At 41.0% G+C, this 25496-nt stretch overlaps 1 protein-coding gene across 2 annotated transcripts in view; it reads left to right on the top strand.

The window, feature by feature from the left end:
• Window positions 1–309: 309 nt before the first annotated feature.
• The window catches only part of LOC140738123 (uncharacterized), an 85946-nt gene continuing 60759 nt past the window's right edge, over window positions 310–25496 (top strand). Inside the window, exons 1-4 of one of the 2 annotated variants that reach the window (XM_073065268.1) lie at window positions 310–521; window positions 12548–12631; window positions 17582–17809; window positions 18147–20833. In XM_073065268.1, the coding sequence (XP_072921369.1) occupies window positions 456–521; window positions 12548–12631; window positions 17582–17809; window positions 18147–20255 (2487 nt within the window). In that variant the 5' untranslated portion in view covers window positions 310–455 and the 3' untranslated portion in view covers window positions 20256–20833. Of the gene's footprint in view, window positions 522–12547; window positions 12632–17581; window positions 17810–18146; window positions 20834–25496 lie in introns of those variants that run through there. The other variant, XM_073065269.1, reaches the window with a different exon arrangement.

The raw sequence follows: 25496 nt of genomic DNA, 5'->3' as shown, positions 1-25496 counted from the left end.
ACCTCACCTGGTAGGACTGTCTGGGGCCCCGAATGGAGGTGAGTGGGCAGGCGGAGCACTTCGGCCGCCTACAGGGGTAAATGCTGAGAGGGACAAATGGACAAAGGGATCGCGGAGGGAGCGGAAAGCGGAGGGGAAAGGGAGGTAAAGACATGTTTAGTGGTAGGAAGCTGTCACCCTGTTTACACTATGCCCTCGGTTTTGCTGTCGCCATGGTTACACTATTCGTCCCTTTCGCTCCCGTCCCGGGGTTTGATTCGTTGCTCTAGGCGCATGCGCGCTGTTGTCTCTTGGGGGAGTTGACCTGAACTTTCGGAGCAATCGGCCTTCCGTCAACTTGATGTCTTGGTGTGTCGTTGCCAGAGCAGATGTACGAACAAACAGGTCGACCAAGTGAGAGGCCAGCTATATTGTTGTGAGGTGCTGCTGCAGGTGGCAATGTCGAGTGAACAGTGATGTCTCGGCGAAATCGTAAACGGTGTACCTGGTGCATTCTTCTGTGCTGCGCTCTTTTCTCCTTGGTAGGTACAGTAGTAACCGGAATTATCCCTGTATTCCTTGTGGGACATTTCTGACAAAGCTTGAGCTAGATACAATGTGGCAATCATGTTACGTTTACAAAAAGTTTGTTATTGTCAGCTTTGGCCAGTTTTGCAAGAATACGACCTGGCCACAACTTCAACTCATTAAACCTAGCAAAAGTCAATGGTCGTGTTTTGTTGCATAACAACATTGACAAATCAAATGTCTCGAGGAAGTAAAAAATGCATATAAATAAACGTAAGTCTTTTACAACTACCGAAACTGCATACACTGATAAATCAAATGAACATGTAAGATCGGTTGGTAATGACTGGGAACTATGTACTCAATTTTATGGAAATAATTAAAACTGTATCCATGCATATCTTTTACAGAGAACACTTACTTTGAACTCTGTGATTAGCAATGATGAACTAAGTGTTAACTTTTTATATGAAATCACATTAGTAATAATGTTCTTATATGCTGTGCTTACTCGTCCATAGTCTGGGGTAACAAGAAGGTGGATTTTTTTTGTTTATAGGGGTTTAGCCATTAGAGATTTGTTTCCTACAAGTGCGCTGTTGTGATATTCTCACTTGAATTGTTTGGGCACCCCCACTTTAGTTACACAGCATGTCATAGCTCCTTGCAACTCCTACTTCTCTGCTGTGTGTGGTTCTTGCATTCATCCTAGGATTTCAAAATGCATAAGCTCTTCTCAGGTTTCATCATCATGAAGGTGGCAGAGTGCTGGTTAAAATCGACGTCTGACCCGGCTGGAAGCCTGAGAAGAGTTTAAGTGTCATATACACTAGGAAAGTACTAGATCCTTTTTCAGGCTCTCAAAATGTTGGAACTGCTATCCACTTACTATTACTCTTCTAGTGCCACCTATTTCCTCTTTAATTGTGACTAAATTGTCAATTTTTAATCCCATTATTAACTTTAAAAGAATTCTGACAGATGGATTCTCTTTCACGTGATTTAGATCGTACATTTCAGAAACTTGAGATTTTGGTTGTCTGAAGAATGTATAGCTTTGGTGAATTATGTGATATACTATCTTTGGTTGAAATGCCTGAGGTAAAGTTTAATAGATATGTACTTACATAGTTATCAATCAACACTGAATATTGTTTTGTGTTTAGCCTGATGATCACCTTTGTAGCTAGATGCTGTCTCCAATGACTGGCTGGGCTTCTTTGGATAACTGATTGCACACACAAAGAATTGTGACATAGATCCTCTGTTATACATATTGTACTCTGACCTTACACATACCATATTTATTCTCTATTTAGATTAGAGGATGGTATAAAAACACATTCAGCTAATTCATTTTTAACATTGAGATCCACTTCTCTTCAGTCTGATTTTTTTGCTCAATAACATTCTCATTTATAGACCTTTGTCCATTCCAATATTGCTGATCAACATATTGTATCTTCATTAGGGATAAATAGTGCGACATAATGATTTTTCCTGTTTTTGAACTGGTCTCTTAAAATGATTTTCTCATTCGTCTATGTCTTTAAAAGTTTAAGTATATATAACTTGCTTAGAATACAGCAAAAAAGGTTTCTTGCATTAAACATAGAAAATACGTGCAGGAGTAGGCCATTTGGCCCTTCGAGCCTGCACCGCCATTCAGTATGATCATGGCTGATCATCCAACTCAAAACCCTGTACCTGCTTTCTCTCCATACCCCCTTGATCCCTTTAGCCACAAGGGCCATATCTAACTTCCTCTTAAGTATAGCCGGCCTCAACTGTTTCCCGTGGCAGAGAATTCCACAGATTCACCACTCTCTGTGTGAAAAAGTTTTTCCTCATCTCAGTCCTAAAAGGCTTCCCCTTTATCCTTAAACTGTGACCCCTCGTTCTGGACTTCCCCAACATTGGAAACAATCTTCCTGCATCTAGCCTGTCCAATCCCTTTAGAATTTTATATGTTTCAATAAGATCCCCCCTCAATCTTCTAAATTCCAGTGAGTATAAGCCTAGTCGATCCAGTCTTTCTTCATATGAAAGTCCTGCCATCCCAGGAATCAATCTGGTGAACCTTCTTTGTACTCCCTCTATGGCAAGAATGTCCTTCCTCAGATTAGGGGACCAAAACTGCACACAATACTCTAGGTGCGGTCTCACCAAGGCCTTGTACAACTGCAGTAGAACCTCTCTGCTCCTGTACTCAAATCCTTTTGCTATGAATGCCAACATACCATTTGCCTTTTTCACCGCCTGCTGTACCTGCATGCCCACCTTCAATGATTGGTGTACAATGACACCCAGGTCTCGTTGCATCTCCCCTTTTCCTAATCGGCCACCGTTCAGATAATAATCTGTTTTCCTGTTCTTGCAACCAAGAACAGGAAAACACATTTATCCACATTAAATTGCATCTGCCATGAATTTGCCCACTCACCTGATCTATCCAAGTCACCCTGCATCCTCTTAGCATCCTCCTCACAGCTAACACCGCCGCCCAGCTTCGTGTCAACCGCAAACTTGGAGATGCTGCATTTAATTCCCTCGTCTAAATCATTAATATATATTGTAAACAACTGGGGTCCCAGCACTGAGCCTTGCGGTACCCCACTGGTCACTGCCTGCCATTCTGAAAAGGTCCCGTTTACTCCCACTCTTTGCTTCCTGTCTGCCAACCAATTCTCTATCCACATCAATACCATACCCCCATACCGTGTGCTTTAAGTTTGCACACTAATCTCCTGTGTGGGACCTTGTCAAAAGCCTTTTGAAAATCTAAATATACCACATCCGCTGGCTCTCCCCTATCCACTCTACTAGTTACATCTTCAAAAAATTCTATAAGATTCGTCAGACATGATTTTCCTTTCACAAATTCATGCTGACTTTGTCCGATGATTTCACCTCTTTCCAAATGTGCTGTTATCCCATCTTTGATAACCGACTCTAGCATTTTCCCCACCACCGATGTTAGACTAACCGGTCTATAATTCCCCGGTTTCTCTCTCCCTCCTTTTTTAAAAAGTGGGGTTACATTAGCCACCCTCCAATCCTCAGGAACTAATCCATAATCTAAGGAGTTTTGAAAAATTATCACTAATGCATCCACTATTTCTTGGGCTACTTCCTTAAGCACTCTGGGATGCAGACCATCTGGCCCTGGGATTTATCTGCCTTTAATCCCTTCAATTTACCTAACACCACTTCCCTACTAACGTGTATTTCCCTCAGATCCTCCATCTCACTAGACCCTCGGTCCCTTACTATTTCTGGAAGATTATTTATGTCCTCCTTAGTGAAGACAGAACCAAAGTAGTTATTCAATTGGTCTGCCATGTCTTTGTTCCCTATGATCAATTCACCTGTTTCTGACTGTAAAGGACCTAGATTTGTCTTGACCGGTCTTTTTCTTTTCACATATCTATAAAAGCGTTTACAGTCAGTTTTTACGTTCCCTGCCAGCTTTCTCTCATAATCTTTTTTCCCTTTCCTAATTAAACCCTTTGTCCTCCTCTGCTGGTCTCTGAATTTCTCCCAGTCCTCAGGTGTGCCGCTTATTTTTGCTAATTTATATGTTTCTTCTTTGGACTTGATACTATCCCTAATTTCCCTTGTCAGCCACGGGTGCACTACCTTCCCTGGTTTATTCTTTTGCCAAACTGGGATGAACAATTGTTGTAGTTCATCCATGCGATCTTTAAATGCTTGCCATTGCATATCCACCGTCAACCCTTTAAGTATCATTTGCCAGTCTATCTTAGCTAATTCACGTCTCATACCTTCAAAGTTACCCTTCTTTAAGTTCAGAACCTTTGTTTCTGAATTAACTATGTCACTATTAGGAAACCAAGATTTTTTTGAAGCAACTTTCTCAGGAACGCCTTGGAAACAGATTAAACTATTTAATCAGAAATAGCTTTATGACTTTTGAATTTATAACTTTTTTCCTCACAGTATATGGGTCAAATTTTTGCAAACATAGTCTTTTGGTCTCCTACATTTGTGACTGGTTGGTCTCCACTGAGTTAAATGTAATAAAGCATAGGTCATAGGCTGATTAAACAAAGTACTACATCACACTTCAAAGGTTCAAAAGTCAAATTTAATGTCAGAGAAATGTATACAATATGCAGTGGCATGCAAAAGTTTGGGCACCCCTGGTCAAAATCTCTGTTACTGTGAATAGCTAAGCGAGTAAAAGATGACCTGATTTCCAAAAGGCATAAAGTTAAAGATGACACTTTTCTTTAATATTTTAAGCAAGATTACTTTTTTATTTCTGTCTTTTACAGTTTCAAAATAACAAAAAAAGGAAAAGGGTCCGAAGCAAAAGTTTGGGCACCCTGCATGGTCAGTATTTAGTAATATCCCCTGTGGCAAGTATCACAGCTTGTAAACGCTTTCTGTAGCCAGCTAAGAGTCTTTCAATTCTTGTTTGGGGGATTTTTACCCATTCTTCCTTGCAAAAGGTTTCTAGTTCTGTGAGATTCTTGGGTTGTGTTTCATGCACTGCTCTTTTGAGGTCTATCCACAGATTTTTGATGATGTTTAGGTTGGGGTCTGTGAGGGCCATGGCAAAACCTTCAGCTTGCGCCTCTTGAGCTGTGGATTTTGAGGTGTGTTTACGATCATTATCCTGTTGTAGAAGACATCTTCTTTTCATCTTCAGCTTTTTTACAGACGGTGTGATGTTTGCTTCCAGAATTTGCTGGTATTTAATTAAATTCATTCTTCCCTCTACCAGTGAAATGTTCCCCGTGCCACGGGCTGCAACACAAGCCCAAAGCATGATCGATCCACCCCCGTGCTTAACAGTTGGAGAGGTGTTCTTTTCATGAAATTCTGCACCCTTTTTCTCCAAACATACCTTTGCTCATTGCACCAAAAAATTCTATTTTAACTTCTTCAGTACACAGGACTTGTTTCCAAAATGCATCAGGCTTGTTTAGATGTTCCGTTGCAAACTTCTGACTCTGAATTTTGTGGTGAGGACGTAGGAAAGGTTTCCTTCTGATGACTCTCCCATGAAGGTCATATTTGTGCAGTTGTCGCTGCACAGTAGAACAGTGCACCACCACTCCAGAGTCTGCTACATCTTCACGAAGGTCTTTTGCAGTCAAACAGGGGTTTTGATTTGCCTTTCTAGCAATGCTACGAGCAGTTCTCTCGGAAAGTTTTCTTGGTCTTCCAGACATCAACTTGACCTCCACCATTCCTGTTTACTGCCATTTCTTAATTACATTACGAACAGAGGAAACAGCTACCTGAAAACGCTTTCCTATCTTCTTATAGCCTTCTGTTTTGTGGGCATCATTTATTTTAATTTTTAGATTGCTAGGCAGCTGCTTAGAGGAGCCCATGGCTGCTGATTGTTGGGACAAGGTTTGAGGAGTCAGGGTATTTCTAAAGCTTTGAAATTTGCATCACCTGGCCTTTCCTAACGATGACTGTGAACAAGCCATAGCTCTAACAAGCTCATTAAGGTCTGAGACCTTGGTAAAAGTTATCTGCAAGCTCAAATCTCCTGGGGTGCCCAAACTTTTGCATGGTGCTCCTTTCCTTTTTTCCACTCTAAAATTGTACAAAACAAAAATAATACACTAATCTTGCTTAAAATGTTGAAAAGAATGTTTCGTCTTTAACTTTATGACTTTTGGAGATCAGTTCATCTTCTACTCACTTAACTTTTCACAGTAACAGAAATTTTGACCAAAGGTGCCCAAACTTTTGCATGGCACTGTACATCCTGAAATGCTTTTTCTTTGCAAACATCCACGAAAACAGAGGAATGCCCCAAAGAATGAATGACAGTGAAACACGAGAATCCCAAAGTTCCCCCCCACAGCTCTCCCCTCTCGCACGTAACTGGCAGCGAGCAATGATCCCCCCCCTACCCCCACCAGCAAATAAAATGCGCATCAGTACCATCACTGAGCCCAAGCGTGTGCTAAGCAATAGAAAAGACACAGACCAAAGTTACCCCAAAAGCTTTGCATTTCATCCAACAATTGACAACTCAAAAGGTCTCTCTCGCCCTGGCAAGGGAGAGGGAGGTGTCCCCATTTTCACAGTGAGCGGGAGACATAACAACAACCTGCTGGTTTACGACGTTAAAAGTCTGTTTCATCGTTTTTTCGAGCACTTCTAAAGTACTTTGCTTTGGGGGCATCCAGAGGCTGTGAAAAGTTCTGGGTAGACCACACTTGGAATATTGTACTCAGTTCTGGATACTTCATTATAGGAAGGACATGGAAATCTTTTAAGAGGGTACAGAGAGATTTACTTGGATTCTACATGGGCTAGAGGACATGTCTTATGAAGATAAGTCAGGTGAGCTAGGGCATTTTTCTTTTGAGCAAAGAAGGTTTAGAAGTGACTTGATAGAGGTGTACAAGATGATAAAAGGTATAGATAGTGGGTAGCCAGAGACTTTTCTCCCCCACTATGGTAAAGGCTAATACAAGGGGACATAATTTTATGGTTATTGGAGGAAAATATGGGAGGTGATATCAGAGGCAAGTTCTTTACACAGAGTGCTGAGTTTACGGAATACCTTGCCAGTGGTGAGGGAAGAGGCAGATACATTAGAGGCATTTAAGAAGCTCTCAGATAGGCACATGTATGATAGGAAAATAGAGGCTATCTAGCAGGGAAGGGTTAGATTGATCTTACAGTAGGTTAAATGTTGGCACAATGTTGTGGACCAAAGGGCTTGTACTGTGCTGTAATGTTCTGTATGAATGAGATAGGTGATATATGCATTAACAAAAGATATGATGGATGGTTCTTTCCTCCTCTGCTTGGTTAAAATGCAGAAATACGTCTTAAATTTAGTCATAATTTATGGGAAGATCACTCACTGTCACTTATTATTGTGATCTTTATTTGGTATGTTACAAATAGATCCGTGTCAATTAATTTTGGACTATAGTAATGCACAACGCTACTAATTTCTGGTTTTTATTTTTTATGTATGAAGCACTCGGGTTTCCTTGGCTGCGTAAGTCTAAGGAAGACAATCTGCGGCCCCACCAAACATGTGAGATCGAGGCGTGAGCCCCCCCCACCCCCTGTTTGTGTAGGTGCTGCGTAATTCACTACCCTGTTACAAATTGATGCCACAAAATATCAGACAGTACACTGCATACTATTAAAGGAATCATATTTATGAATCTTAACTAAAGGGTTAATAAGGAATAACAAAAAGAAAAGAGCCCATTCTAATTAAGTAGTCAAATATGCACAAGTTGGAGCTCATCTTGAACTTCTCTGTCACTCACGCGTTGGGCCCTCAGCCAACGTGAAAGCAGAAACGTCGCTTGCAATCCATCTCCAACAAACGGGTCTCCCACTGGATCGTATGCTACGACTGGTTTTCCCCAGCGGCTTCTCTCTTCATCTCCTCTCGAACAAAAAACTCAACACCAACCTTATTATCCCTCACCAAGAAAAACCTCCCGCTAATTGGATTCCACATCATCCCTTATCTTCAACAGTAACCCAAACAGGCTGAAAGCAGAACAAACAGCTCTTACAGAGCTGCTGAGTGAAATACCTACAACATAACAGTAAAGATGTGAACCAGGGCACTACCTGTATTTAAAGAGAATATGAGTTCACTAGCTTTAGAAAGATAAGGCCTCAGTATTCAGTCCTTATCCCTTCAACCTAACAAATCCTGATGCAGCTTGTATGCCTTACGCCATGTAGTGGTTAGTGTAACGCTATTACAGCTCATGGTGTTGGAGTTTAAAGTTCAGTGCCCACGCTGTTCTGTAAGGAGTGTTTGTGCATCTTCCTCATGGAATTCATGTGTTTTCTCCAGCTGCTCTGATTTCCTCCCCTGTACCTAAGATGTACTGGGTAGGTTAATCGGTCATTGTAAATTGTCCAGTGATTGGGTTAGGTTTAATCGGGGTTGTCGGTGGTTGCTGGGGTGGTGTGGTTTAAAGGGCCTTATACACGCTGTACTGCTAAATAAATAAATATTAAGCTCCAAAGGTATTTCTGTTTTGCTCTTTTTCACAGACTAAGGTGCTATTTGCTGTGAAAGTAACCAGGCCTTCAAGGTCTTCACAAATTCTTCTCTGATTTCCATAGCAATTGTGGTGATTGTTCAGTTCTGGTCTTGTAACCATGCATTACCTCTTCCACTTATCATTTCCCTGCTTCTTACTTCATCCCCCTCCTCCCCCACCCATCATTTGCCAGATTGCAATCCTTCCTCTTCCCCTCCTCATTCTACATTCTTCCCTTCCTTTCCAATCCTGATGAAAGGTCTTGGCCTGAAACATCAACTGTTTATTCCCCTCCATAGATACTGTCTGACTTGCTGAGTTGTGATTGTTGTTCCAGAAGGGGTTGTATGCTACAGACTGGAGTTTTTTTTTTCCTGTGTGTTCGTATGAGGAAAGGTTTCCTTTCACAATTTCATGTAGAAGTTACTTAGGTTATGTTAAAGACAGCAGGTATTATATTTGAGGAGTTTTTAATTTTAAATTAATGCACAGCCAAAGCAAATGTAGATATCCCAATTTAAATGCCCTCTGAACTTTTTTCTTCTCTGTCAAGTTGTTTTACAGCTAGATTTTTCTTCCCCTGTCTGATAATGATGTTAATGAGATCTTGAGAGCTAAAGGGGGGAGAAAAAGAAGGTCAGAAAGTTAAAGGAGTGGGGTAAAAAGAAATACAGTGGACGATAGGAAACAATGGAGACAGACACTCCTTTCAAAATGACTTGTTTTGAAAATAGAAAGGGTTGTACCAGGATCTTGTACTTAATTTTGTAAGATTTGAGTCCTATGTGCTTTACATTGATTAATCAATGGATCTAAAATGTACCTTTGACACAAAGCACATGAAAAACTCATCTTTATATTTTTGCTATTCTAATTTATTTTAGTATTGGGAAATGGAGAGTAGAGGGAAAACAAATTGTAGAGGAGGATGGTGAATGAATAGGTAAGGGAATAAATAGGATTAATTTGTGGTGACACTACCTGTGATGCTGTTCATGAGTTGGTGGGGGTATACCATATATTATGTGGATTGGACTATAAGACATAGAAGCAGAATTAGGCCATTCAGCCCATCAAGCTTGCTCCGCCATTCCTTCATGGCTGATTTATTACCCTCTCAACTACATTCTCCTGCCTTCTCCTCATAAACTTTCATGCCCTGACTAATCAGCAATCTACCAACCTCGGCTTTAATTATACCCAATGACTTGGCCTCCACAGTTATCAGTGGAAATGAACTCCATAGATTCACCTTCCTCAGGTAAAGAAATTCTTCCTCATCTTTGCTTGAAAGGGATGTCCTTCTATTCTGAGATTATGTTCTCAAGTTGTAAACTCTCCCACTACTGGAAACATCCACTCTATCTAGGCCTTCCAATATTCAATTGGCTTTAATGAGCTCCCCATCCTCACCTTCTGAGCACTCCTTAATACATGCCCATGGCCATCAAACAGTCCTTATACATTAAACTTTTCTCATGAGCCTCCTCCAAATCCTCTCCAATATCATCACGTCTTTTCGTAGGTAAGGGGCACATAACTCATGATACTCCAAGTGTGGTCTAACCAATGCTTTATAAAGGCTCACCATTTTATCTCTTCCCTTATATTCTGGTCCTCTTGAAATGAATGCTAACATTACATTTGCCTTCCTTACCACCAACTTAACCTGCAAGTTAACCTTTAAGGAATCCTGCACAAGGACTCCTTATTTTAGAAAGGATATACTGACTTTGGAGAGGGTTCAGAGAAGATTCATGAGAATGATTCTAGGAATGAAAGTGTTACCGTATGAGGAATATCTGGCAGCTCTTGGGCTGTATTCCCTGGAGTTCAGGAGAATGAGGGGGATCTCATAGAAATATTCTGAATGTTAAAAGGCCTGAACAGATTAGATATGGCAAAGTTATTTCCCATGGTAGGGGAGTCTAGGACAAGAGAGCATGACTTCAGGGTTGAAGGACGTCCATTTAGAACCGAGATGCAGAGAAATTACTTTAGTCAGAGGGTGGTAAATCTGGAATTTGTTGCCACGAGCGGCTGTGGAGCCCAAGTCATCGGTTGCATTTAAGGCAGAGATTGGTTCTTGATTGGCCGGGGCATCAAAGGGTATGGGGAGAAGGCAGGGGAGTGGGGATGACTGGAAGAATTGGATCAGCCCATGATTGAATGGTGGAGCAGACTTGATGGGCTGAATGGCCTACTGGTCCTATATCTTATGGACTCCCAAGTCCCTTTGCATCTCTGATTTTTCCCTCTTAGAAAGTAGTTTACATCTTTATTCCTGCTAGGAAAGTGCATGTCCATATACTTGCTTGTACTATATTCCATCTGCGACTTATTTACCCATTCTCCCAATCTGTCTAAGTCCTTCTGCAGCCTCTCTGCTTCCTCAGCACTACCTGCCCCTCCACCTATCTTCTCATCGCCCATGAACATGGCCACAAAGTCATCAATTTCATCATCCAAATCGTAAAAAGAAGTGGTCCCATCGCAGACTCCGGTGGAACACCACTAGCAGTGGCATCAAACCAGAATAGACCCCCTTTATTCTCTTACTTTGCCTCCTACCAGTCACCCAATCTTCTATCCATGGTAGTATCTTTCTTGTAATACTATGGGTCTTATTTTGTTAAGCAGCCTCGTGCGGCACCTTGTCAAAGGCCTTCTGAAAATCCATTTATACAACAACTACTGACTCTCCTTTGTCTATCCTACTTGTTATTTTCTCAAAGAATTCTAACAGATTTGTCAGGCAAGATTTCTCCTTAAGGAAACCATGCTGACGTTTGTCTATTTTATCATGTGCCTCCAGGTACCCTAAACTCTCATCAATAATGGACTCCAACATTCTATTATTCACTGAAGGAATGCTAACTGGTCTATAATTTTCTTTATTTGCCTCCCTCCCTTCTTAAAGAGTGATGCAATATTTGCTGTTTTCCAGTCCTCCAGAACCATTCCAGAATCTATTGATTCTTGAAAGCATATTACTAATGCCTCTACAATCTGTTCCGTTACCTCTTTCAGAACCCTGCGGTGTAGTCCATCTATCCCAGGTGACTTATCTACCTTAAGGCCTTTCAGCTACCCAAACCCCTTCTCCTTAATAATAACGACTACACTGACTTCTCCCCACTGATACTCTTGAATTTCTAGCATACTGCTAGTGTCTTCCACAATGAATCCTGATGTAAAATACATATTGTCGGCCATTTCTTTGTCCCTCCATTGCTACCTTTCCAGTGGTCTGATATCCACTCTGGTGAGATACTGATCAGTCAGTGGACAGCACTGGGAGATGCTACTCATTGTTAGTATTTCTGATTATTGAGGAAGAGGCCCTTATTGGTCAGGGTTGACCATGGATGTTGTTTCCTAGCTGTCATAGTTACCTATCTAATTAGTGAGCAGCTGATAAATCTATCCAATTACTCGACCAATTCTTTGTTTTATTTTGGTATCATTAATAACTTGACTCCACTTTAACGGGTAGAATCAAAAGACTGCAAATATTGAACTGCTTGTTGCTTCATTTTAAAGGTGTTTTGCATGACCCTGGAAGGGACCTCATTTCAATAGTGCTTCCTTAGCTATTTCAGGCTTCACCAATGTCATAAAAAGTACCATATAAATTGGATTTTATTTTTGTTCTGATGTATCTTTCCATTAACCTATTCAATTGGTCATTTCAGATGTTTCTCTTTCCAAGTGAACTTTGACAAAATGAGGTGGAGGAAAGAAAAAATGGGAGGTGAGGGTAAACAATGAAGAAAATATATATTGTCCAAAGTAAATATAGTGTGCATAAGTGAATTATATTGGAAAATTTGTGATAACAGTATGCCAAGTGACAGCTGCTTTTATTATATAAGAATTGTTAAAATACCAATTCCATTTTAGAATTTGAATAATGTCCTTGATCTGCAGTTGTCCCACTGTATGTTACACCCACCTCTGTATTGATTGACATTGTTATTCTTAACTAATGTGCATCCTTAACCTCTCTTGAGCAGGCTTGTTTACAGTTTTCCTTCCTTGAAGTATCTACTCAAATTCACCATACATCAAGTCAAGCAAACAAGGACAAGACAACCGCTGTAAGTACTAGCCTGCCTGTGATAAATCCTACATTAGTCATGACCTCTATAAACATTTGTTACGTGACTACTTCTCGTTACTTTGAAAGTCTGAAACATTTAATTAAAAACTAAAATATAAATATTCATTTCCTTTCTACTGCATATTGCTCTGCTATATAAGATTGTTGCTTTATTACACTCAGAAGACCAATATATACATTCTTCACCAAATCATGCTTTCATAGGAATAATCCATTAATAGCAATTTTTTTTTACATGTTCAGGCCAGTCTTGGAAATATTACATTTGGTCATATTAGTTTCTTGAGTGGTGTAAGCGCCTTTGTTTTAGTGGTGTTAAATGCATGTGAAATTGTGGAACAAACCTATTTTGTTATAGATTTTACTATAGAATCCAATTGTAATACAGATATGTGGTGAGGTCATTTTTAAAGAGCCATTCCTCAGTGCTGTTAAGATGGTGGAGATGATTTCATGAATTGCTTTACTATAGTCTGTGCGGTCAAAGTGCATTCGCAGTACTTGGCAGTAAATTCAGGGATATTGACTCATGATGAAAGAACTACAGTGTATTTTCAAGTCAGAATGGCCTGTGATTTGAAGTGGAACTTAGTCTTTTACCCATGTGGCTGTTACCTTTGCACTTTTTAGATGGTTAAAATTTCAATTTGGGGAGGCTTTGTGGAGCTGTGCTCCATCATTCGCTATAAGTCTATGTTAGAAAGGATTTGGGGATGTAGAGGACGAACAACTCATTGGAAAATACTAAGCTTTTGGTTAATGATACCCTGTAAAATTGATTTTGATGATGATGCTGCTGTCACTGAATATGAAGAGATTATTAAATTCTTTTCTTGGAGTTGGTTGTTGTCTAGAATTTGAGTGTTAGTTCTTACCTTCTTGCAGCAGAAACCTGAATATTATTTGGGTTTTTTATCATGTGCAGACCTTCATTATCTGAAGACTTATGATTGAACAATGTGTAATTAGGACAGCTCACTTTGTAGCGTCAGCAATCACTGACTCCTGCCACTGTCTGCAAGATATTTGTATGTTCTCCCCGTGACTGTGTGGGTTTCCTCCAGGTGCCCTCTTTTCTTCCCATATTTCAAAGATGTAGGGTTATTAAGTTGTGGGTATGCTATGTTGGTGCTGGGAGGGTGTTGATACTTGAAAACTGCCCTAGCACAATCCTCGCTGATTCGATTTGACGTAAACAACGTATTTCACTGGATGTTTCAATGCTAATCTATATCACCTTTATTTTTTTTCTTTATTAACAAACATCCGGTTCTGAAGTTTTGAAGGTGGTAAGGTCATTGCTGAAGTATGTCAAAATTTTGGACTTGGGGGTGCTGCCCTGAGAGATTCCAGTAGTGATATCCCAAGACTTGAGATGATTTCTCTCTAAAATCCACAATCATGTTTTGTGTTTAGTATAGTTGAGGGTTTCCCCCTTGATTCTCATTGTGTTTAATATATACAGCACAACACACCATTTCAAGAGGGTAGCTTGTACCAAAAATAGAGAGCAGGAATTTGATGAAGCAGTGGAAGAAGTGCTATTTGGTGACAAATAAAATACAGGATGGTAGTAAGAAATTAACACTTGTTTAATCACTGACTTAAATATTTAGGTTAGACTGTGAAACTAAGATAAAAAGATAAGTGTAGGTTCAACACTGTCTACAATAAGAATCAAAATCGGGTTTATTGTCACTGACTTAAGTTGTGATGGAGCAAAGTGGGGGGGGGGAGTGTGAGGATGAGAGACAGCTATTGGAGAGAGGTAAGTAGGACCACACAGCGCTATCAGAGCTAGATTTGGATATGCAAAAGAGATGAGTGGGAACCACCAGGGAAGAGGTGTACAACATTTGGAACCAGGTAAGTGTAGGGGTGCAAAAACTGTGAATTGGGTGGATGGAGCAAAGTGTGCAAAGGGGACAAAGATATGAGGGCCAGAGGATCAGTAGAAGAAGGGAAGGGAGTAAAGGGGGGGGGGTGGATAAAGGAAAGTAGTGTGTGTGGTGTTGGCGGGGGGTGGGGGGAGGTACCTAATATTGGAAGACTCAATGCCATTCTATTGGGTTGTATGTGTCATAGAAGGTGTGACTTTTCTAGTTTGTGTTGGGATTCATCCTGGCAGTAGAGAAAGCTAAGGGTGGATGGGCCATTGAGGGAATGGGAAGTGGAGCTGAAATGGTCTGCAACTGGGAGCTTAGGATGACCACTGTGGACTGAGCATAGGTGATTTGCAAAATGAACACCGAGCTGCGGTTTGGTCCTGCTGATGTAGAGGAGGTCACATCGGGAGCAGTGAGTGCTGTAGACAAGGTTGGAGGAGATATTGTGAACCTTTGCCTAACATGGAAGGTCTGTTTAGGTCCCTGGTTGGCGGTGAGGGAGGATGTAGGTGGACGTGTTACATCCACTAGAATAGCAGGGGAAAGTGCGAGAGGTGAGGGAGGGCTAGAGCTTGTCTAGTCAGATTCAAACCTTAAAAGGTAGTTCATCTTCCATTACTTCAGAAGGGTCAGCCTGGCAATGGTGCAGAAGATGCTGGGGGAAATTCTGAGGGACGTGTTCTACCAGCATTTGAATAGATGGTCTTATTTGGAAGAGTCAGCATTGCAAGTCTTGTTTGACAAATCTTTGAGTTGTTTTTTTTGAAGGAGTTGCCAAAAAGGTAACTGAGGGTAGACGTTGTCTATTTTGGACTTTAGCAAAGCCTTTGACAAGGTTATGCATGGTAAGCTGGTTATGGATGGCATGGTAGTGCAGTGGTTAGCACATCACTTTGCAACGCCAGCAATCTCTGACTGGGATTCAATTCCTGCCGCTGCCTGTAAGGAGTTTCTGTGTTCTCCATGTGACCACATAGGTGCTCCAGTTTCCTCCCATGTTACAAAGATGTATGATTAGGGTTAGTGAACTCTGTTGGGTCTGGAAGCATGCCAGCACTTGTGGGCTGCTGAGCTCAATGCTCACTCATTTGATTTGATGCAAAGGATACAGTTCACTGTATGTTTTGATATTTCAATGTCCAGGTGACAAATAAAGTAATCTGTACCTTCAAGATAAAGATGATGTCCAGTGGAATCCATGGAAAACTATTTAAGTGGATTCAAAGTTGGCTGGGAGATGGGAAGGCTGTTTCTCTGAATGGAAGCCGGTGACTTGTGGTATGCTGCAAGGTTTGGTGTTAGAAACCTGTTATTCATTATTATGTAATAGTTTGCATGTGAATGCACAAGGAAAATTTGCTGTTGACACAAAATTTGTTCCTTTTGATAGTGAAGAAGGTTATCTTGATCATTTGTGGAAGTGGCCTGAGGAGTGGCAAATAGATTTCAGTACAAACAAGCATGAAGTGATGCACTTGGAAAGTCAGCCAGTATAGGACTTGTACCATGAATGGTAGGGCATTAGGCAGTGTAATTGAAAAGAGGGACTCAGTACAAGGGCATAGTTCATTGATAGAGGGAGGAGTCACAGGTGGATAGGGTTTTTTTTTAAAAAGAAAAGACATTCAGCTTGCTGGCTTTCATCATTATGCAATATAATGTTGCAGCTGTCTAAGTTGTTAGTGAGGCCACACTTCGAGTTAAATTTTGGTTGACATGTTTTAGGGAAGATGTGCTTAAACTGGAAAGGGTACAGAAAAGATTTGAGGAAGTTGCCAGGTTTAGAGGGAGAGACTGGAGGAGGCAGCTGGAAGAAGTGTGGTGCAGAACATGACAATTGGGAGGAGTGAGTCATTGAAATACAGTAGAAACTCATTTCTGCAATGGTCAATGTTAGTCCCTATGTTACATTGTCTCTCTGGTGCCAGGGCAAAGGAGACTACAAGAATCTGCAAAGTTTCTGTGATTGGAATGGGGGTGGGGTAGGGTTTGAGCCAGATGTGGTGGTACATGTCAATTCCAAATACTTTGGCACTAAGCTACACTGATGGGTAATGTACAACAATTAATCTACCAGTTCTGAGAAGAAATTGGAGAACCTGGTGGAAGCCCAAGTGGTCTCCAGAAGATAGAAGCTAAGTTCAAGGTCAAAGCTTAACTCTGAGAGCAGTAGCATTGATGGGTGCAAAACCATATTTCTATTAGAGAGAACAGTGAACGTAATATTGTTTAGTATAGTAATGCCATTGAAAAACACATCGAGCACTCATGAGGTAAACATAGTCAGTGTCCGTTTTGTTAGGTATACATGCTCATTAGTGCAACTAATTAATCAGCCAATTATGTGGCAGCAACTCAATGTATAAAAGCATGCAGACATGGTCAAGAGGTTCAGTTGTTGTTCAGACCAAACATCAGAATGGGGAAAGAAATGTGATCTAAGTGATTTTGATCATGGAATGATTGTTGGTGCCTGACAGGATGATTTGAGTATCTCAGAAACTGCTGATCTGGAATTTTCATGCACTATAGTCTCTGGAGTTTACAGAGATTGGTGTGAAAAAACAAAAAATCATCCACTGAGCAGCAGTTCTGTGGGTGAAAATGCCTTGTTAATGAGAGAGGTTAACTCTCTGAAGAACTTCTCTGAATGCATGACATGTCAGACTTTGAAGTCTTGAAGTTTGAAGTTGGTACAGCTGCAGAAGACCACAGACATACACTCAGTGGGCACTGTGTGCAAGTTGGTTGAGGTGGATATTGGGCTAATAAATATTCTAAAGTGGTGGAAAGTATTATTATGCCCAATATCATTTGATGACAGTCCCCATCTGAAGAAATGCACCAATCTTCTTGAATATGTGTTTTATTTAAACTTTTATTTAAGACGAAGGCTATGTAATTTCATCATTCCATAGTGTAGGTTGCTGAACTTGATTGAGCTTGAAGAGTGGTAATGGTTGAGGTAATTTTTAAGAATTGATACAGAAACATGAAAGTGTATTCTTTGCCTTTAACTGAATATTTTGTACATTTCACAGTATATACAGAATTTCAGCACCATTGCCACCAGGTTGAAATCTTCCACATATGATGACATCTGTCCAGTTTTCAGGCTGCAGTCTGAGAAAGAGAAGCCACAGGAGGAGGTAGCTTGCATCCGAGCAGAGTTTGTACCAGGTTCTTGTCGCATCATGAAAGAGTTGTTCGCTGATAAAGAGCCTGCCAACTGTTCCCACCAGCTCTCAGATGTGATTTGTACAATTACGGTATGAATTTTAAATTCAATTGAGAAATAACCTTTCAGCACCTGGAAGGAATGCATACTAAGATTATTGGGCACCATGGTAGTGTAGCAGTTAGTGCAACACTTACGCTTGGGGTGTACCAGAGTTCAGAGTTCAAATCCAGCACCATTCTGTGAGGAGTGCTCCCTATGGGTTTGTTGAAACCTAACCATTGATCAATTAACTAAGTGCAAAATGAAACCCAAATAGAAATGTTTCCAGCCTGTGTGGTTCTGTTATTTATTGTTTGATCAGAAGCTTTGTGGTGGGAATTGTAATACTTGCAATTTACACCTTTTAAAATTTTGTTTTCTCAAAGCAATATAATCCCTCAAAGCCTGAAGCAACCTGTCACCACGATCTGTGCAGTAAATCATCTTCAGTAGTTGTGGGATTGTACAATGAAGAGCTGGGTGTTAATCAGTGGTTGAAATTTAAATCCACAATGGAAGCAGTGATATTTATTAATGAAGAGCTGCTAATGGACTGGAGGACCTATCACCATGGTTACTGTTTTATACGCTGCCTCAGCCATCATGGGAGGAAGATGTCACAACTTCTTATTCTACCTCCTGTTCTGCGTGAAGATCACAGATCCATCAACAAACTTACAAATGAACCAGCACTGAATGTGAATATTTTACTCTTGGATTCTGTATCCAGGCACCATTTTTATAGAAGTCTACCAAAAACTATTGATGCATTCAGAAATCTGAATACTAATGTGTTCAAAACTGGACAAGTATTTGACTTTGAACTGGTTCAAGGTATAAAAAGTAGGACGTTTGAGTCTCTTCAGGCTCTGTTTGGTGGTGAGTCATTCAAGCCACTTAAACCATTCAGTTCATTTGGTCTGCCACCAAAGGCTGTGGATTTCAAAAAGACACTTGGAAACTTTAAAAGATTTGGATATGAGACTTTATATTTGGAAGACATGTGCTGGAAGTGGGATTGGGGTTTGGTGAAAGAGCTAAGAGCTCTTAACAAAAAAGCACCATTTTCAGAAAGGGCACAGCTGCTTTTGGAAGCAGCCAGGAGAAGTGGAATTGACAGGATGGATGTTTCATATTCTAGCTGTGATATTCTTCAAGAAAATGGGGTGAAGGACATGTTCCATGGTCCTGCTGCTCTATGTTACAATGGTATCCATCAACACACCTACCTCCTCCAGTATATTGAGTACTTTGTCACTCGTTTGTCTTTCCTGCAAAAGCGTTTTTTCAGCTTTCTTATGCTGGACACTAATCATGAAGATACAGGTCTCAGGTTAAAGCAAGTAGATGAGGACCTGTCCAAACACGTAACTTACTTGGCTGATCAACAAAACACTCTAACCTTCATTCTTTCAGACCACGGCAATAACTATGGGAAGTTTGTCTCGATGTCTACAGAATCTCAAATAGAGCTATTCCACACCACACTTTTTGTCATTGTCCCAGATACAGCAGCTGCTTTACTAGGTGAAGAGAGGATTCGATCCTTGCATACAAACCAACACAGATTGATCAGCCTCCTTGATATTCATCATACCTTACAAGGTCTATTACCAGGTGCTGGAGCCATGAAAGAGAATAGTGTGAAATATGGGATAAATACTGATGGGTTGCTGAGTCCAGTTTCTCCCAATAGGACCTGTGACAGCATTCCAAGGATTCCTCCAAACTTTTGCATTTGCCAAGATTTTGAAAAACCAGTAGTGAGTGATTCCAGTTTTGCGCTGTTTGCTGAATTTGCACTTGGTCAAATGAACCATGAAATCCTTCAACAACAGGTAACTGCAAAAGGTGCTCTTGAAGGACGCTGGGCCTGTCAAAAATTAGTTGGTGTTAGATTTGACAATGTGAAAATTCGTGAAGAGCACAGAAATGAGACTGTTGTGAAACTTGATCTTTATGTAAAGGGTTCTGAAATTACAGGCCGTGAGGAAGAAAAATACTTGGTGGTTATAGACTTCAACTTTCTGGTCGACGCTTCAATGACTTTAGTAGGTTTTGACCGTTTGACTCCATACAGCCCTTATGAGATTTGTGCTAATCGTGATTTAAGATTTAAGATTGATTTAAGATTGTGCATTTGTGATGTAGAAAATGTCCATGAAGCACCTATTCCATATTGGAAAAATACTTTGACCTCATCAGTGTCTTGGATGGAGACTAATTTCAGTTCAATTCATGAGAACTGTCTGTACCTTATCAAAAGGCATTATAACTTGGGTGTTGTTTTGGCTGTGCTTAATGCCTGCTCACATTTGCACTATGACATAGAATTTGACTTCCTGACTGTAAATATGTACTCTTCATCTGTGATGCCTGTAAATGTGACACTTTGGTCAGGATCAGAGGTGCTCTTAACTGTTGGATTTCAGAAAACTAAGGGAAAACCTTGGAAGTATAAATATTCTTTGAATTACAGAGCATTTGCTTTATAGATGAAACCCCACACACGTTCTCTCAACGGAAACATTTTCAATTCAATAAAATGACTTCAGACAACCTTTAGAGTTGTAGCTATCAAGTGGAGTATGCCTAGCACTGAAATCAGGAGCACAGTTTTTTTTATTAAAAAGTTCTAGAATACAAATCTAGAATACAAACCTGCAACACAATCTGCAGGAAAGTGACACAAATCTTGAGTAAATGCGAGGAAATCTGCAGATGCTGGAAATTCAAACAACACACACAAAATGCTGGTGGAACACAGCAGGCCAGGCAGCATCTATAAGGAGAAGCACTGTCGACGAAGGGTCTCGGCCCGGAACGTTGACAGTACAAATCTTGAGTGCTTTTTCTTAAAAGCAAGAATAGCAGAGTTTTGGGAAAACTGTTTTGACAGTGTTTCAATTCTGTGGATTGTCTCCTGTTTTAGCAGCTGGTGAATCCTTATGTGTGGCATTAAGTAGAATGCATCCTTTCGGCTGTCTGGTTATAGCTGGACTGCTACAAGGCTTCTAGCTCATTCTAGGAACTTTTCAGGAACATTCTAGGAACTCCATATCCACTACAAGTATATAACTATCTCTCTTTATAAACCCAAATCTTCAAGTTTCTCTGTCTCTTTGCTCATTATTTTCATGTGGTTTTGCAGTTTAGGTTTCCGATATTTGTCTGTGGCAGCACTCTTGGTTGAATAGTGAGATTTGTTAGCACAGATTAGTTACCAGGGGTGTCAAACTCATTTTAGGTCACGGGCCGGATTGAGCAAAATGCAGCTTCATGCGGGCCGGATCAGTCGGACGCGTGCGAACGCAGCTTTCGTTGCCTCCGTTTTTTCAGCCTGCTCTCATGTGTCTCAGTCTCTGCTATAACTACAAAGTGTTTCACTTTACAAATTCCGTTTCTTATGAAGAAGACTGCCGAGCAAGACTGCCGAATAAACACTAAAAACCCTGAAAACCTGGTACCTGAATAAACTCAGCATTAGCCATATCATACGCCATACGCTTCGATTACTGGGGCCAGCTTTAATAGTAATTAGATATTATCTCGCGGGCCAAAGATAATTCCACCGCGGGCCGGATTTGGCCCGCGGGCCTTGAGTTTGACATATATGAGTTAGACCATCTTCTTAATGGAGAGAAGAAATATTTATTCTTGGAATCACATTTCTGCACATATTTCACAGCTCAATCATTTTCCTTGTCTAACATGAACTGAAAAATGATCTAGATAACATGCTTGCTTATTCTGATCGTGTAAATTGGAGTATCTTTTGGTAATCAGAATCGGGTTTAATATCACCAGAATACGTCATGAAATTTGTTGTTTTTGCAGTGGCAGTACAATGCAATACATGATAAATATACATAAAACTGAATTACAGTAATTATATGCAGTGTACATATATTAAATAGTTAAATAAGCAACGCAAGAACAGAGATTGAAAATTAGTGAGGTAGTGTTCATGGGTTCAACGTCCATTCAGAAATCGGATGGCAGAAGGGAAGAAGCTGTTCCTGAATCACTGAGTGTGTGCCTTCAGGCTTCTGTACTTTGTTCCTGATGGTAACAGTGAGAAGAGGGCATGTTCTGCATGGTGGGGGTCGATAGAGATGAACGCCTAGTTTTTGAGGCGACGCTCCTTGGAGATGTCTTGGATGCTCTGGAGGGCAGTACCCCTGATGGAGCTGACTAATTTTACAACTCTACACTGTGCAGACAGTGATGTAGTCAGTCAGGATGTGTTCCACGCTACACCTGTAGAAACTTTGGAGTGTTTTAGGTGACATTCCAAATCTCCTCAAACTTCTAATGAAATACAGCTAACACGAGGAAATCTGCAGATGCTGGAAATTCAAGCAACACACACAAAATGCTGGTGGAATGCAGCAGGCCAGGCAGCATCTATAGGAAGAAGTACAGTTGACGCTTTGGGCGGAGACCCTTCATCAGGACTAACTGAAAGGAAAAATAGTAAGAGATTTGGAAGTGTGGGGGAGGGGGAATGCAAAATGATAGAAGACCAGAGGGGGTGGGATGAAGCTAAGAGCTGGAAAGGTGATTGGCAAAAGGGATACAGAGCTGGAGAAGGGAAAGGATCATGGGACGGGAGGCCTAGGGAGAAAGGAAGGGGGAAGGGGAGCACCAGAGGGAGATGGAGAATATGTAGAGTGATGGCGGGGGGGGGGGGGGGGAAACTAAATATGTCAGGGATGGGGTAAGAAGGGGAGAAGGGGCATTAACAGAAGTTAGAGAAGTCAATGTTCCTGCCATCAAATACAGCTGCTGTCTTTGTGGCTGCATTGAAGTGTTGGGACCTCAGAGATTTTGACAGCAAGGAACTTGAAATTGCTCACTTTCTCCATCTCTGATTCCTCTGAGGATTGGTATGTGGTTCCCTTGCTATCTTACCCTTTTTGAATAATTTCTTTGGTCTTACTGACATTGAGTGCAAAGTTATTGCTGTGATATCACTCAACTAGCTGGTATATCTTGCTCCAGTATGCCTTCTTGTTACCATCTGAGATTTTTCCAACAATGGTTGTATCATCAGCAAGTTTATAGATGGCATTTGAGCTGTGCCTGGCCACACAGTAATGGGTGTAGAGAGTAGAGCAGTGGGGTCAAAACACATCCCTGAGGTGTGCCCATGTTGATTGTCAGCGAGGAGGAAATGTTATTACCAATCCGCACAGATTGTGGTCTTCCAGTCAGGAAGTTGAGGATCCAGTTGCAGAGGGAGGTAGAGGGATGCAGGTTCTGTAGCTTTTCGATCAGGACTGCTGGGATGGTGGTTTTATTGGAGGACCAGGAGGAATGGATTTAAGTGGGTGTAGCAGTGGAGTGGATTTGTGAGGGAAATGTGTGGGAAGGGAAGGAAGGAATTTGTCGGTTTGAAAAATAATTAAAGGATATTGGTGACATGAGAAGCTAGCAGAAAGTTGATTACTGTGCTTTCATTCTGAGTTTTCAAAAGGGCTGTCGGTTAAATCAGCAATACTGGAAGGCATCAACTGTTAATCAATAAATCTGCTTAAGTTCAAAGGTACAATTTAATGTCAGAGAAATGTATACAATATACATCCTGAAATGCTTTTTCTTCGCAACCATGCATGAAAACAGAGGAGTGATCCAAAGGATGAACAACAGTCAAATGTTAGAATCCCAAAGTCCCCTCGAGCTCCCCCCTGCGTGTAAGCGGCAGCAAGCAACAAAACTCCCCCCCCGACAAAAAAAATAGCATCGGTACTCACCACCGAGCACTCAAGCGTGAGCAAAGCAACAGCAAAGACACAGATTTGCAGTTACCCCAAAGACTTAGCGTTTCACCCAGTATTCAACATACCACAGGTTTTCTCTCTCTCCCTAATAAGGGAGAAAGAGGTGTCTCCATTTTCCCAGTGAGGGGGGGGGGGAAGACAACAAAAAACTTGCTGGTTTACAATGTTTAAAGTCCGCCATGTCGATGAAGAACAGTATGACAAATATTTGGTTTAAAAAGAAAGAGTAGATGAGAATCATATGAAGGACAGTATGTTGATTTGAAGGAATTGTTGGATAGTTAGCTATTTTAATAATAGCTTGGTCCAGCTGGTTTCATATTCAGTTCCACGTGTGAATTCCAGGAAGCTTCTTGTGCTCTAGACGTCCATACATGCAAGAAATGTCATCAAGCAGAGAAAGTAGAGATCTGGATTTTGGCATGCAAACGAGAAATTTCATTGCATCCTGGTGTATATGACAATAAACTAATCTGAATCTGGAATGCTTAAGAAGATGATCACTCCACAGCTTAAGTGCTGGCACAGTGGGTATGCGTATACAAGGAGAGGAGTCCCAAATGCAGCATTCTGCCTTGTAGCTCATAGTGGGAGTGGCAAAGTTTCCTGAGGAGTGCAGTCAAAATCAGAATCAGGTTTATTATCACCAGCATGTGTCGTGAAATTTGTTAACTTAGCAGCAGCAGTTCAATGCAATGCATAATATAGAAGAAAATAAATAAATCGATCAATCAATTACAGTATATATAGAATAAATTAAAAATCATGCAAAAACAGAAATAATATATATTAAAAAGAAAGTGAGGTAGTGTTCATGGGTTCAATGTCCATTTAGGAATCGGATGGTGGAGGGGAAGAAGCTTTTCCTGAATCGCTGAGTGTGTGCCTTTAGGCTTCTGTACCTGCTACCTGATGGTAACAGTGAGAAAAGGGCATGCCTTGGATGGTGGAGGTCCCTAATAATGGATGCTGCCTTTCTGAGACACCGCTCCTTGAAGATGTCCTGGGTACTTTGTAGGCTGGTACCCAAGATGGTGCAGACTAAATTTGCGACCTTCTGCAGTTTTATTGGTCCTGTGTAGGAGCAACCCCCCACCCCCCATTCCAGACAGTGGTGCAGCCTATCAGAATGCTTATGAGGTACATCTATAGAAGTTTTTGAGTGTTTTTGTTGACATACCAAATCTCTTCAAACTCCTAATGAAGTGTAGCCACTGTCTTGCCTTCTTTATAAATATATCAATATGTTGGCACCAGGTTAGGTCCTTGGAGATCTTGACACCCTGGAACTTGAAAGTGCTCACTTTTTCCACTTCTGATCCCTCTGAGGATTGGTATGTGTTCCTTCATCTTACCCTTCTTGAAGTCCACAATCAACTCTTTTGTCTTACTGACGTTGAGTTCAAAGTTGTTGCTGTGGCACTGCTCCACTAGTTGGTAAATCTCATTCCTGTACGCCCTCTCATCTCCATCTGAAATTCTATCAACAATAGTTGTATCATCAGCAAATTTATAGATGGTATTTGAGTCATGCCTAGCCACACTGTCATGGGTATAGAGAGGGTAGAGCAGTGGGCTAAGCACAGACCGCTGAGGTGCGTCAGTGTTGATCGTCAGTGAGGAGGAGATGTTATCACCAAGATTGTGGTCTTCTGGTTAGGAAGTCGCGGATCCAATTGCAGAGGGAAGTACGGAGGCCCAGGTTCTGTAACTTGTCAATCAGGATTGTGGGAATGATGGTGTTAAATGCTGAGCTATAGTCAATGAACAGTATCCTGACATAGATGTTTGTATTGTCCAGGTGGTCTAAGGCCATGTGAAGAGCCATTGAGATTGAGTCAGAGCCAAGAACATGAACGAAATACTGCACTGAGGTAGATAGGAGAGGAAAGCTCCAGTGGTTGAGGACTCAATTAGTAAGGGGCAAGAGGGTGTTTCTACAACACAGATGTG

The sequence above is a fragment of the Hemitrygon akajei genome, chromosome 13 (assembly GCF_048418815.1).
Source record: "Hemitrygon akajei chromosome 13, sHemAka1.3, whole genome shotgun sequence".
NCBI lineage: Eukaryota > Metazoa > Chordata > Chondrichthyes > Myliobatiformes > Dasyatidae > Hemitrygon > Hemitrygon akajei.
Note: the sequence above shows the minus strand (reverse complement) of the source record. Positions and strands in the feature narration are given on the sequence as shown.